This window comes from Pleuronectes platessa, chromosome 1 (assembly GCF_947347685.1).
Source record: "Pleuronectes platessa chromosome 1, fPlePla1.1, whole genome shotgun sequence".
Lineage (NCBI taxonomy): Eukaryota > Metazoa > Chordata > Actinopteri > Pleuronectiformes > Pleuronectidae > Pleuronectes > Pleuronectes platessa.
This window is the reverse complement of record NC_070626.1, coordinates 21,551,283-21,565,559: the sequence shown is the minus strand read 5'-3', so window position 1 is coordinate 21,565,559 and position 14,277 is coordinate 21,551,283. Positions and strand designations below refer to the sequence as shown.

At 42.5% G+C, this 14,277-nt stretch overlaps 1 protein-coding gene across 1 annotated transcript; it reads right to left on the bottom strand.

Moving 5' to 3' along the window:
- Window positions 1-2,992: 2,992 nt before the first annotated feature.
- On the bottom strand, window positions 2,993-13,914 carry ctdspl2b (CTD (carboxy-terminal domain, RNA polymerase II, polypeptide A) small phosphatase like 2b). The gene is made up of 13 exons (XM_053420864.1): window positions 13,699-13,914; window positions 10,492-10,682; window positions 9,296-9,419; window positions 9,040-9,192; window positions 8,521-8,763; window positions 8,256-8,352; window positions 7,867-7,978; window positions 7,686-7,772; window positions 7,354-7,416; window positions 7,181-7,260; window positions 6,835-6,961; window positions 6,148-6,243; window positions 2,993-6,000 (listed from the first exon to the last, which is right to left on the bottom strand). Exons 2-13 carry the CDS (start codon window positions 10,657-10,659, stop codon window positions 5,935-5,937), a joined length of 1,416 nt encoding a protein of 471 aa, XP_053276839.1. The 5' UTR covers window positions 10,660-10,682; window positions 13,699-13,914; the 3' UTR covers window positions 2,993-5,934.
- Between the last annotated feature and the right edge of the window lie 363 nt (window positions 13,915-14,277).

The window sequence follows — 14,277 nt, the reverse complement described above, 5'->3', positions numbered from 1 at the left end:
ATTAACTTCAGGACGTTTGTCAAGGCTGCGTCCACGAGGCCGCTCGCTGCACCCATGAAATTCCCAGAGAGGGGGACACTTGACAGTATGTTTATTAAGGTTTGTGGAAACCCAGTGAACGCTGTGGCCACGGACTCCTCCATCCGGAGGTAGGCCCTGGAGGAGCTGGAGGACTGTGTGTCGCCGCTCAGAGGAGAGCATGTCTGCGACCTCAGAGACGACACAAACGCCAGCAGGGGCCTTCCCAGCTCCAGAGTCACCGCCTTGGTCAGATCTGCCTCCAGGCCGCAGTCCTGCCTCCCTGACATGATGCACACTAAGATCCTGGGAAGGTCGTCTGTGAACCTGTCTCTCACCAGAGGTTGGAAGAGAGCGTACAGGTTACTCAGCACACTGTAATATGCATCTAAGGAGAAACCCTCCTCTCCTGCAGTGAAGCTGCGCGTCTGTTTGTTGTCATTGGACAAAGAGTGGATCTGATTGATGACTTTCTGGATGTCTTCCTCTAATGTGGTGAGCTCCTCTGGAATCTGCCCGCTCCGTCTTTGTAGAACTCTTGGCTGCACTGAGGACACATCACATATGATCCCTGTAGGAAACAGGAAATATTCATTTCTGTTGACCAACAGATACAAGTCTTTCTACTCTTTGATACTGTGAAGAAGAAAAAATCACAACAAATACAACACGTCAAGGACTGTGTGACATCTCATGCTTCTCATACTAGTTATTGTTTAGTTATTACCTTCACAGTTAAAAGAGGAGTTTACCTCTATTGAATGTTCTCTGAATGTTGTAAGTCTCTCATACTTTTATTCAAATGAAGTTGTAACGGATAAAAAGGTTATTTGAGGTGAATCTTCATCTTAAATTTTTGTATTAAATCTCATATACTTATATAAAGAACAATTATGCTTCCTCTTGCACTCAGGCTTAACAAGACAATATGTATATAATGTATTTGTAGCACAGGTCATACAATAATAAAATAATTTGTTGAATGTTTTTATTCAATATATTGTTGTTATTGGACAATGCATGCATGGGCGATTTTAATCAAGGATAAATTAGGGCAATAAAACAATATCAATAGCAACATAACAAAAGTCTAATATATATCAATATATCACTTGTGCATTATAAAGCAAACGTTTCACACATAATTGATTCACCAAATAAAGACAAGTTTAAAACCACAACTTTCACTCAGGAGCAAAAAGCCTAAACGAAACAATAAAGTTACAAATATCAAAATAATGATATATAACGCTAATGATGTGAAAATCTTTCTCTTAATATAAATGTTGGCCATATGTAAAACTGAGTTTCTGTCGTGAGCTCACCTAACAGGATGCACACCATGGAAGCAGCTGGGGTGGACCACATTGTTTGTCTCCTCAGTCCAGCTCAAAGCAGGCAGCTCCTCTAGAACACAATGTGTCCCTCTCAGTTTAATCCTGCTGACGCGGCGGAGATGTTCACGTGAAGCTGGAGAGCCGGGCTGGACACAGACATCCTGCTGGTGAAGTGTCAGTCGTTAAGATCAACACACGTGGCTCAGGCTGTTCTTCATCCTCCAGCAGACTTCTGGAGTGGGGGTGAGGGGCAGGTGCTGCTGCTGCCTGTCAGGGCCCCCCCCCCCCCTCTCTCTCTCTCTCTGGAGCCTCCTCAGCTCCGGCCCTGCTCCGCAACTCTACACCGGCTCTGAGTCACTGTCAGCGGCCTAATTACACACAGGGCCGAGGTGTCGGTGTGGGTGCGAAATGAAGGCTGTGAAAGGCAGAAGGGATTTCTGCAACTAGCACGGCCATCTCTGCTGAATTATTAACCGAGAGTGTCGATTAATTCCTCCGTGTGAAACCGGAGTGGTGTCGGGAGCCGGCAGAAGACGGCAGACTGACTGCAGGAGGATTTACACACAATCTGCTGCAGGTACATCTACAGACTGGTGAGGGCTGAGATGATGATGGTGCTGGTGGACACTCAGGATATAAGAAACTAACTTCTTCAATAAGTCTCCACAATCACACGTTATAGAAGCTATAAGTGATCAGTTCTGATAAACAAATAAAAGTTGAATGTACTGTATATTTTTTGTCATCTAAATTTAATGCAAATGCCATAAAAATACAGTAAATTAGTTTTGTTAAAGATGTTATCCATTATACACTTTCTCCTGCTGAATGTATTTGTGTCAAAAAGAAATCTCTATAAATATAAGTAACATTCTTTACTGTCATTTGACAGTTCTGATGCCAATATCTAAATATAAAGGTACATTTACTTTGGCTGTGGAAAATGGTTTTAATTTAGAAAAAACCCATAGAAGCAAATAAAGCTTACAACCAAAATGACAAGGATGAAGGATCTTCTACTTTAGAAATGTAAGAGTCGCTTTAAAGTTATGTGAAAATCTTAAATGTTTTTAACCCGATTAAAATTAAAATGTGATTAGCTCTTACTAAGGACAAGACCAAATGTTATGTTTCTACCGTTTCAGGCAAATGCTAAAAGCCTCAATTATTTCACCAGTGTAAACCCTGGTGAAATGAAAAAACTAACACAGTGGCCCTATTCGAATTAAATAAATAAAACATAAGGCCTGAACATCATAGTTCTACTTCTAATGTTAGTGTAATGATAAAGTGTATGTGCCTAATTTAAGTAAAGGATTGGGAAATGGATTGAAGTGCTTCAACCATAAACATTTAAAGCAACACTTTGCAACTTGTTTACTTTAAAACACCTCACAACATTGTTGATTTTTCGCTGACTTGGAAAAGGAAGAATGGAGCCTTGTTCAACATAATTGTTTGGATATGGACACAGACCTAAACTGAAGTAATCACCACACGTGGCTGCAGAGGGCGCTGTTGTTCAGTTAAAGTTACAGTGCTGCTTTAAGTGTGACGTCACTTCTCACCCTCTTTTCTCCCCTCGACTGTCCCACATCTTCATCACAGTGGAGAAATAAAAACAAGGGCATGCAAGAGGTTTTTAACTTTAAAACTTTGTTTCAGAAATTCAATGTAACTGTATATACACTTTACAATAGCATATAGCCTGATGGCTAACAAAGATGTCTTAAAATAGTTTTCAAATACATCTTCAGCACAGATAGCAGTTCTTGCAAGTAAAATGGCTTGACGGATATTTAAAAAAAAAAATCATTAACACAATTGCTTTTTTCTTTCTGCAGAAAAAGTGCCATGATTAAAATTTAATTCAGGACTTCCCCACAAAGCAAGCTGTATTCTCTACATGCTAAGTTTAACAGTTCAGTGACATAGCGCTAAACTAAACATACAGATATTTGTAAGAAAAAAAAACACTCCATCTGATGTAAAGTTAAATCTTCATTAATACATTTAAAAAGTAGATATGACATGCCTTTTGAAAACAAAAATATAAAAGTTTTTCCTTACTTTAAGGATTTTTTTAAAACATGAAGCTGCATGTATTGTACAACACTCATTGTACAATAAACTGGTAATGCACATTAAAAATGGATTAAAAGTATCAAAGCCTCCCATCGCCGCCCACTGGAGACGAGCTCAACCGGGCTACATCGCACACTACAGGTGAGGCTTGTACACTAAAAGATGGCGGCCCAGATGGTGAGAGGTCATGGGGGGGGGGGGGGGGGGGATAAGGGAAGGGGGGCTTCCATAGTAGGACCTCAATAAAACACTGTCCGTGCCTTCTCTTCAACATCTGAGCTTACATCCCCTTCTCACGTATTTGTTCTATTAGACGAGGAGCGGACTCAACATGGAATTCAGAAAGACACTTGAACACTTTGCCCCATGTACAATTTACATTCATAGTCTGGACATGTGTACTCATAACACCATGGCCCCCTAAAAAATTCTACTTGAACACAAGCTACTTCGTCTAATTCCTGGAGAGCTGCCAACTTCTGGTGAGACACAGGCCGAGACAGGGAGGAAGATCTCTCTGAACAGAATCTCTGTTGAGTGAGCGGCAGGCATCGTTTATTAGGGGGCGGGGGGGGGGGGGGGCACAGCAGGAGCCACCTGGAGGTAGTGCTCACGGGGTCGGGACAGGGGAAAGGTTAAAACTCTGGAATTACAGTACACAACACATTCTGCACGTTAATAAAGAAAAGGGGGAAGGGGTGGGCGTCTCCAGGTTTCAGTATCTGTAGAGCTCTGATGTCTGATTGTCTCTTTCCATCTAAGAATTTTCAGGGGTGGGAGAACTTCTACTGGGGATGGGGGGGTTGTATGGCACTGTACAGGCAACCTACAAATCCAAACAAGAACTGTAAAGAGTTCAACAATGCATGCCTAAGTGTCACAGAGATTCGAGTGGACCTTTTGAAGGACAGAAGACGGCCTTTTTTTAAATGACGCGTTTAACCTGCCCGCTGCTCTGTCTTAGACAACATCAGCTACGTGTGTCCGTCACTCTTATTCAATAAATTAAGTTGAAACAACAGTGGAGTAAAAATGTCAGTTTGGCTTGTGTCCAGGCTGAAACACATTCATATAGTTACCATTCTTTAACGTAATGCGTTAAACTGTGCTAAACAAAAGAAAAAAAGAAGAAAAAAAAAAGGTTACAAAGTAAAACGTATGAAACAGACGAGTGGTGATGGGGCAGTCAGTGAAGCCGACAGTTCACACAGTATGTTGCTGGTGCCAGAGACGGCTGGTACAGGGTCTGGCCATAGATTTCCACCAGGGCTAGACTTCATGACACACTGGCAGAGATGTGCTACATTAGTCACTATGCTACCGACATAGCCATCGAACTACACGTCACAAAGAAACCGAAAACTCTGATTCATCCAGAATACTTGATTAGGAGTAAAAAAAAGACAACACTGATTATAGACAAATGACAAATCAAATACTATGATTAAAGAAAAGGTTGACGTTGACGCATCACTGTGAAGATGAATGCCCTCAGACCTTTACAATATGTAGATTTACAGGTAACAAGATTCTTAATCCTAACATTTAATTAGGGAGCCAAGTTGTATCCACATTGAAGCCAACACACGGATTCAAACCTTTATCTGTTAGAAAGAGAACAAACTAATCTTAAAGTCCAGAAATTCATTTCATCTGACTACGCAGTGGACCTTCTAATATGCGGCCATGTTCTCCTCATAGGAAAAAAGGCTTACAATAAAACTTACATGACCCCTTTTAAAATACCATATCTTACAAACAGCAGTAAAACATTTTGAAATGTTCCTTTTTTTTTTAAACAATGAAACACCAGTTTTACCAGAAAACAAACTGCAACCAACAATAGAAACTTGACTCAGCTACAGAGGAATGCATATGGTTTTAAAAGGCTACAGATTGTAGGTTTGCCAAACACTGAATCAGAGAGAGAGAGTGTGTGTGTGTGTGTGTGTGTGTGTGTGTGGCTAGGAGTAAACATACACACATGCGCAGATTGATTTACAGGCCCGTCATTCCCACTGAAAATTGTCTGTAGCCACAGTGTCGTTTTTCATCAGTGTCAACAGCGTGAGCACCAGGAGTCGATTTGGGTTCAGGGACACGGTCAGAGTGGAGTTCTTCTTTGCCAGGTGGCAGTTTCATATCCACTACACCAGCACCAAGAATTTAGTGTGGAGACGACATCAGGCTCCACAGCTGGAGAGTCAGGAAAAAAGGAGTCTATCTGGGCTTGTCATTGTGTCGATTCATCTATACATTTAGAGATTTAGAAAATGTCTCCCAGATCCTTAAAAACGTTTTCCTTTTCAAAGTTTTTGTTAAGCAAAGATGCATTTTAAAAACAAACAAACCAAAAAAAGGGGGAAAGGCTAAATCTTTCTTTTTTTCATCAGTAATGGCAATGTTGTAGTTTGTAATCCAAAGGGGGGCTTTCTACACACATGTGGTTTTGAGTCTTTTCACGTTGTCCCGTTCTGAGAGTCTGTGGTCGGGTTCAGTCTGGGGGCAACAGGTCGTGAAGCCGGAACCGCTCCCGAACGTGCGGACGCACATCCTCATCCTGACAAGGTGAGCGGGACGGAGGAACATGACAGGAGGAGAATAAAAAAAACAATTTGATTTAGATTTACTGAAATGGTAAAACATGAGTCTGATGTAGCTGGTGTTACAGGTCGAACATTTGTAAATGAAGAGTAAGACATCTTACCATCTCAACCAACTTCTCCAGGAAGGGCACCAGCTTCAGCAGCTCATTGTCATTCCTGTCCATGAACCAGCTCTCTATGGGAATCCCATTGGACAACTGAGGACAAGAGAAAAAATGTCATTACCATCACATGAGAAACCAATGGGGGTTTGTTTGTGTGTTAGTTAGCAGGATTACAAAACTCTGGGATGTATTAGCATGAAACCTGGTGGATGTGCGCAGGATAGGTCAGAGAAGAACTCACACAGTTTTGGTGCAGACTCTGTTCAGGGGGCCGATACTGGGTCTCTAGGCTCATTCTAGTTTTCTATTTTAACTGACTTCAAAGTGCTTTCCCAGTGTGATTATTAAACTGACACCAACAATCTTTAAAATTGGCTCCATCAGTGATTGACTGGAAAGCTGCTTCAAAAGAAGAACACCTCCCCGCTACGCATTTATAAAACAAAGTATTGGTTTTTAGGTAAAACAAGCTGAGGGGGTGCAACATATCTAATGAGACGAGGTGTTTGAAGAGTTATCTGGTTAAGAAACTGGTGTTACAATGAAACGTGTCTGATTCAGCTCAGTGGGCTACATCAATTAATACATTTTTGTTTGGTGGTAATTCATCAGAAGCGCCAGTGGAACAAGAAAAATGTTTCTTAAACCAAACCCCCCAGTGTCATGTTTTGTTTGGGTGGTCACCTGATAGGCGAAGGCTTGTGGTGAATTGTCAATGATGATGGTCTTTGACAGGTCTCTGCCTAAGATGTTGAGGTCCTTGATGTAGTTTCCCTGGACACAGACACAATGCTCACGAAACAACCGATGTCTACGGTTTCATCCGGGAAGGAAAGGAAAGAGGAAAGAGAAGAAGCTAAATTAATCAGGGCCAAGGTCAGCGTGATCAATAATTCAGACAAACCACAACACTGACACCTCGACGGTGACACCTGCCAACGCCAAGGCTGTTTCCTGAGCTCTTTGTCTTTTCATTCAGCTTTGGTGTTGTTTATCTTTTTATAAAAGATGAACTGAAAACACATCCTACCTCACTAGCTGCTTTTTAGGATCCAAGATGTTGAGCAGTTTGTCTGCATACACCTTTTTAGAGGCTGTAAAAAGGATGATCTACAAAAGAGAGAAGAGAATAAAGGTCAATTTATCTAATCTGATGTGATTCAATACATTTTTATAAACAGAGGAAGCCAGCTATTTATATACCTCGTAGATTTGAGACATGCGTTCCAGAAACTCTCTGAAGAATGGCCTCAGTCGCACATACACCTGCACAGGACAACAGACGACAGGTTAGCAAACATTTAAGATCAACGTGTGACAAGTCTAGGAAATGAGAGACTAGAGGAAAATTGAAGGCTATGACCTCTTCAACTTATCAGAGCAGCCTTTGTTGTGGTGTCTTTGTTTACTGGAAATACAACCTTGTCTATTTTTGGAAGCATATGTTCCTCAACATGATGCCTTTAACAATAATAACTTTAGCCCCCTCTAGTGGTATCATACTATAGGAAACCTTCGTGTGAGGCAGCACTCACCTGGTAAATGACATCCTGAAAGAGAACAGGGAAGGTAAGTGCTGCGTCCTCCAGTTCGTTTAGACTGCAGTGAACCAACGTCTCGTCCTGCAGAACAAAGAAGAAAATATAAAATTTTAACAATGAGGACATTAATATTAACAACATATATATAAATCATTTATTTTGTACATTAACTGACCAGGTCTAGGACCAGCGAGAATTCCGGCGTGCTGCGCGTCTTCAGTGGTAAGGCTGGCTTACGGGTGAGCTGCTCTTCTGTCAGTGGAGGGACGTGTTTGATGAAGAAATACCTAAAAAACAAACATCACACAATTGAGGCAATTCAAAAATTGCACCACAATATTGTAAATTAAGCAGATATTATTAATTTTATTAGCTTGGATTTTGAGTACTAGGAAATACAGATACTTCTGACACTTCTGTTACATTTACTTGTTGTACACAGTAGGGGTGTAACGAATCTGAAACTAATGATTGTTGCTCGCTTGACTTAAAATGAGTGCGGGTGTTTTAAGTGGGGCTTGTTATAGGACTAATCACTATATGACATTTCGGTGATATACTCACGGGTCAAAGACCTCCCAGTCTTCCTCATAGGTGCCCTCTTGAGGTACTGCAGTCGGAGGACAGTCCACATAGGCCATTTCTGGAACGGCGCCTGGAGCTTGGACCAGAACAATAAAAAAATCATTAGTACAAAGAGATTGAGAAAAAGGAACAATGTAATGAGATACACCAGAACCTGCAGTTATAGCTTACGTCATTATAACCTCAACATGAATCAGAACTCTTAAATATTTCAGAGCCACCTGGTTTGAGCTGTGGTATCTACCTGTAAGAGGTGGAAGGTCCGCATCAGCAGCAAGCTCCCCCTCCCCTGCTGTGGGCGGAGCCTCTGGGATGTGGGGGGGCCGCAGAGGTGGCAGCTGTGGTACACTAGCGTAGAAGTTAGTGGTGGCACACAGTTCCGGTGTGGATATGGCCGTGCTGGTGGGCATCTCCACAGCTTGCTCTATTTCCAGCTGCTTGACGATCTCCTCGGCCTCCAGCGACTGGTCTGGAGAGTCAGAAGAGGCTGAAACACAAATAGGACGAGGAGACGTTTGAGCGACAAAGCACATAATAAACATACGAGTCGAAATGTGATCAAGCAGTAAAAACCATTCTATGACTGAATAAACATTATGGTTACAGTCTCAGCTATAAAAAAAATCTGGAAAACAGCATAATTTCACATTGCTTCCCATAAAAAAATTTGTTTTTACTTTATTTTGTAATCAAGATAGTAAAAGACAGCACTACAGGATTTTAAATATGGTCTGATAAAAAGGCTACCCGGGGGCTTATTTACCATTTTTAGCTGGTGAGAAGAAGTTGAATACAGGGGAGAAGATGGTCCCGAGGAGGGTGGTTCTCTGGGGACTGGTGGGCAGCTCCACAGCCGTCGTCGTCTCTTCCAGACTGCCATTGGGCTTCTCCTTACTCCTGTCATGATTGGTTGCCTCTGCCATTAAGAAGTAAGTGTTAACAGAGACAATTGGAAAATAAAGACAAGTAATTGCCAGGTAATCGCAGAGTACTTTTTTTTATTTTTTAGTGCTACTTACGCCCATTGATGGAGCCTCTCCTGCCGATCGTCCTGCGCGGGGAGTCGGTGGTCGTAGAGCTGATCAGGTTGTTGTCCACATCACAGTGGAGGCGTGTCTTCTTAGCTGGGCTTTCCTTCTCCACCTACGAGAAAAGAAATTACATTAAACAGTAATTAGTTGTATTTAATAAGAAAAATACATTGTGATGATTTCAAGCTGTTCCAAATAAAAACAAATGAAAGAAAAGTGATGCACACAAATCTTAATATTAATAGAGAATCCACCAGTGGCTGATTGGAAGCTTAGGTTCCCTGATATGTGTCAGGATGGTGATCAAATCTTTGACTACAAAGAAGAACATGGGGATAATCTACACAGAACACACTGACTGTTGCACCTTGGTACATAGTGATATTTTCATTGAATAAACAATACAAAGGGGAAGACTGTTGACTGTTGATACTATGTTGCTTTTTTATGTATTTTAAAGTGGGGTTTTTTGCGTTCACATCATAGCACTACAATTCACCAGACATTACAAGCCACAACATTGATATGGTGCAGTTAGACACAGTGTGAGTTTATTACACTCATCTTGCACAGTACGAAACATAATGAACACCTCTGGTATCAGTCTTGAGATATCAGCGGTTAAGGTAGAAGGCTGGTGAAAAGGTAAAGTTTTTTTCCCTTGTAAGAGAGTTGACCAATAGAGGAAGTAACAAAAATGACTGTCCTACAGGTTTTGAATAAAGACTTAACGAGGAAATGCAGGAAAACCATGAAATAACAAAAATGTGTTAATCAAAAACCCTGTGTGTCTTTCCAGAGGAAAAGTTCCTTTCAGCTGAGTTGACTTTTCCACTTGTTACTACCTCCTGTCCCTGCACACCAACTCCATGAGCCAGAAGCTAAAATTAGACCCAAGTCCGAGTTCTCAGACAAGCTGCTGCATTCCTCCAGACATTTCTTGGGAAGCATGACACTCTACACCAAGAAACACTGTATTTAAGTCAAGAGACCTGGAGAGCGAATGCTACACCGTAACAACAGTGACAGAAAGTTTACCACTGTTAAACTAAACACTTGTACTGGGAGGAACAAGTTCTTCAGGTACAACACTCCAGAGCCTCCAGAAGGGGCATCACACTCATTTCTCCATTGAACTTAATTAACAAAGTAAGGCTGCTGGACATGATCGGTGAGGTGGTTACCTTAACAGCATTTCCTCTGATGAACTTCTTGATGGTGGAGAACAAGCCTCGCCCTCCGCTAGTAGGAGTGTCCTCTTCGACTTCTGAGTGCCTCCGCTTGCTCCTGGACAGGCGGCTTGCCACGCTGGGGTTCGGTTGCTGAGACGCCTTACGCATTCTCAGCCTCATTGTTTTAGCAGTCACATGAAAGGCTGTTTCGAAAGAACCCCACATCAGGAAAGACAGCACATACAGGAAGAGAGACAGAGAGAGAGAGAGCAAATTAACGAAACTGTGCACAGTGAAGGAAACAAATAGAAGTAGACACTCGATTGCTCAAGTGAGAGAACAGGTTGTTCGAACAGTCGCGACTTTGTTAAAAAGGGATATGTCTGTGGGGGTGTATCTGTTTGTACTGGAGTAGTACTGGTGAATTTTCTGTAGACATCTGGATGCATTCAAGATCCCATTTCACTTACATCACAGCGGATCACAGCAGCCACAGCTGGCTTTACTTTCATTTGTACAGTATAAAAAAAGGGAACCAACTACCTCGGACCTTACTTTACACACTAGTTATACAAGCACTCCTTACTACTCGCTTTGTGCATAAAAGATCATGTTTAAGTCAAAGTACAGATGCCAAAATTATTAAAACTGATAAAGCTGTAAAATGTGGCTCATTTGAACCAAAAGTAATCTGTAAGAAATACACTCTTTATTCTGCAGAGCGGAGGGATTTAATTGTTCAGCATTGTCCTCAAGTAAGTACAGGGGAAAGTAAAAACTATTCACAGGCAACTCAAATTGTCAGTGAAGCATGCCAGCTCCTAGTGCTTATGTAACAGCAGCTGGCTGAAAATGTGTCCGGACGTATCCGCAACCTGTCAGGAGCCCTGCACGCACAATAGCACTCTGAATGTTATCCTGTAGGTCCCATGTACTGAAAATGTCCTTCGCTACATCTGCTTTACATTTCCAGGGGGCGGATCCATGAACACACCAGAGGTGCGAGTACTGTTGCTCAATCTCAGACCCCAAAAAAAATACACCAATTTAATGGTAACATTAAAGAAACGGGCAGAAAGTTTTGGACTGTATATCAAAACTCAGCCAGAACATTTATGAGAATAGATTTAATCATTCAACTCTTTCAATATTTAAGTTTTCAAGACATTCTGAGATTCTATTTGAGAGATTAAAGAGGTAATAAATCCAGGCAGCAGCAAAGATCCACCTGGAGATGACGCGAGTTAGAAACTTTTTAAAGTGTTAAGATTCATAGACAATCTATCAGTGTCTTTGTGAGAAGAAAACGCTCATGTCCATCATCTACAGTGCTTCAATTTGTGAAGAAGAACATTTTAACTGTTGTGGGTAGAATTGCATAACTTTATTTTGTCTTGCTTTGAGTCAATAATTTTAATATGCTGCAGTTAAAGTACTTCGAATTAGCCGTCCATAATACTTCTGCGGTTCAGTGTTGTACTAATCACAATACTACTGTAGGAATGGAAAGTTGTGATCACATCCTGTGTCCAATTCTATTTGGGTTCAGAATTTATACTTAATTGTCTTCATTCTTCTCTTTGGACCAGGAAATAAAGGGAAACAACAGTGTTTTAATTATGAATAAGTCTGACGGGGAATGGTCAAAGTAGCAGGGATACTTTTCAATCAACATGTAAACATTAGCAAGTTTGTGGAAGCCAGAGATGTGAACTCAGCTGCATGGGCATTTAAAACTTTAAGCACAGTGTTGCTGAATAAAGATCCCACAGGTTACACGTTGTGCACAGAACATCTGGGTTTCACTGATTGATCTTTACTCAGATGCCTGTTTGACTCGGTCCCCGTGCGAGGGACCCTCGGGCCGTGTTCTGCATGATAACACACGGTCCCTGCCAAAACATCACCCACGAGCCGAGGATCGCTCTCACTGCCTGGTATGAGCGAGTGAGCGGGAAATAAGAACATGCCACAGAGACTGTACGAGGCAGCTAGCAAGACGCAGAGGAGAGGCCAGCGAGGCCCTTCACACAGCGGCACGTCCTCTCGGCAACAACCACCCCGATGACCAGGGTGACTTCAGACGTAACCAACGCATAACTCGTAATATTAGAAAACACACGTGTAAACACCGGACATGGACCAGTTGCTAAAATCAAACCCACAACCAACGTTGAACAAAATAAGCAAGGCTACCAAGCGTTGCGGCTAACACGGCGATGCTAACTCTTCCTTGGTGAGCTACACGGGGGTCGTGTGAAACGGTCGAGGGTTCAGAAAGTGAGACAACTGCAGTTTCGCTTCCAACACTCTCCCGTTCGTCATGTGTCATTACGAGGCGTCGTCTTGTTGTTAAATCGCCACGACCAGGGCGCTCGACTAGCGTTAGCATTTAGACGCGGCGAGCCCCGAACATGCTAACGAGTCGCTAGCGAACCAGTGCGACATCCCGAGTTCAGGGGGAAACCAGATTAAAGACAATTGGTTTATTTAAGGGACGTCAATTGCGTGAGGGAAGTCACTGCCCGGTGTCATGTGTGCGTCTCTGTGAATCATGTACAATTTTGTGTTCGTGGTGTTTTGACAACGGAGCTCCTCAGATGTCGTCAATCAAAACAGCTAGCAGACACAGTATCGTTTTAAAATGTCACATCGGTCTGAACAGTGTTAATGTGAACCAACTAATATAAATGTGTTTGATTTCATTCAATGGTTTCAGTGGTTTGACTCGAAAAACTCGGCACCAACTGGAAATATGATAAATGGAGGGGACGGCGTTAGCTTGCTAACGGAGAGCTAGCAAACTTCAGTTAAGGAATGCCAGTCTAAACGCCGCTTGCCTCAGTGGAAGCTACAGGAGTTAGCATGTCGTTAGCTCGCGTCAACTGTTGATTTAAGAGGGAAAACAAACAGACGCGTTTTGTCTAATTTACAGCGATGTGACAAAGAGCCAAATTAAAACAAAATTAACCGATACATCGAGTCGACTGGTAATTAGCCAGGCTCCGGGGTAGGCCGTGTTTTAGCGGTGCGAACTTAGCTTAGCACGGCTAACTTAGCGTGAACCCAACCTAGCCTCCTGGTAAAACAGCTTCGGGCTAACAGATGTGCACGAGCGAGCGAGAGGAGGAAAATATTTATCCTGTCGTTAGCCAACATTACATAAACGGCAAGCCGAGGGAGACGAATGCACGACCAAGGTTAACGTGAGCGACTTACTTTACGGTGCTCCGCGGCGTCCGGGGGTAACGACTCAACGCCGATCGACCATCACGACTGCGGCTCTGGTTGTTTTCGCGATCCGATCCCACTTTTTCGGTGTATCTGCTCAAGCGCCGTCTCCGAAATGACACACCGTTGTGTTACCAGGCGCCATTTCCCGCCTCTGCTCGGTCTCTCAGAGGCAGATACCCGTATGGGACACAGACACACCCCCTTACCTCTCAAAAACACCAGTCTGCAGTGAGAGGACGAGCGCTCGTCTTTTCTTCCCCCGGGGCTGATTGATCCGTGTGCTGCTTCTTTTGTAAACAAACAGCACATGACGTCTTCTTCAACGAGATAACAATCGATTGATTTTAATAACATCCCAGCCGCTTATACTCAGATTCCTCATTCTTACAGAGAATGAAAGAACAGGATGTTACAGAAAGAAACTAAGGGCATTCACGAGCTGGACACCCACGAAAGTCTTTGTCCTTAGGAAGCAGCAGAGTTTTCTTGTTGTTGAAAAACTATCACCAGAATAAACCTGCGTTACCTGTTGTTTCCCACATCTATAATAACTCTAAAGCATGA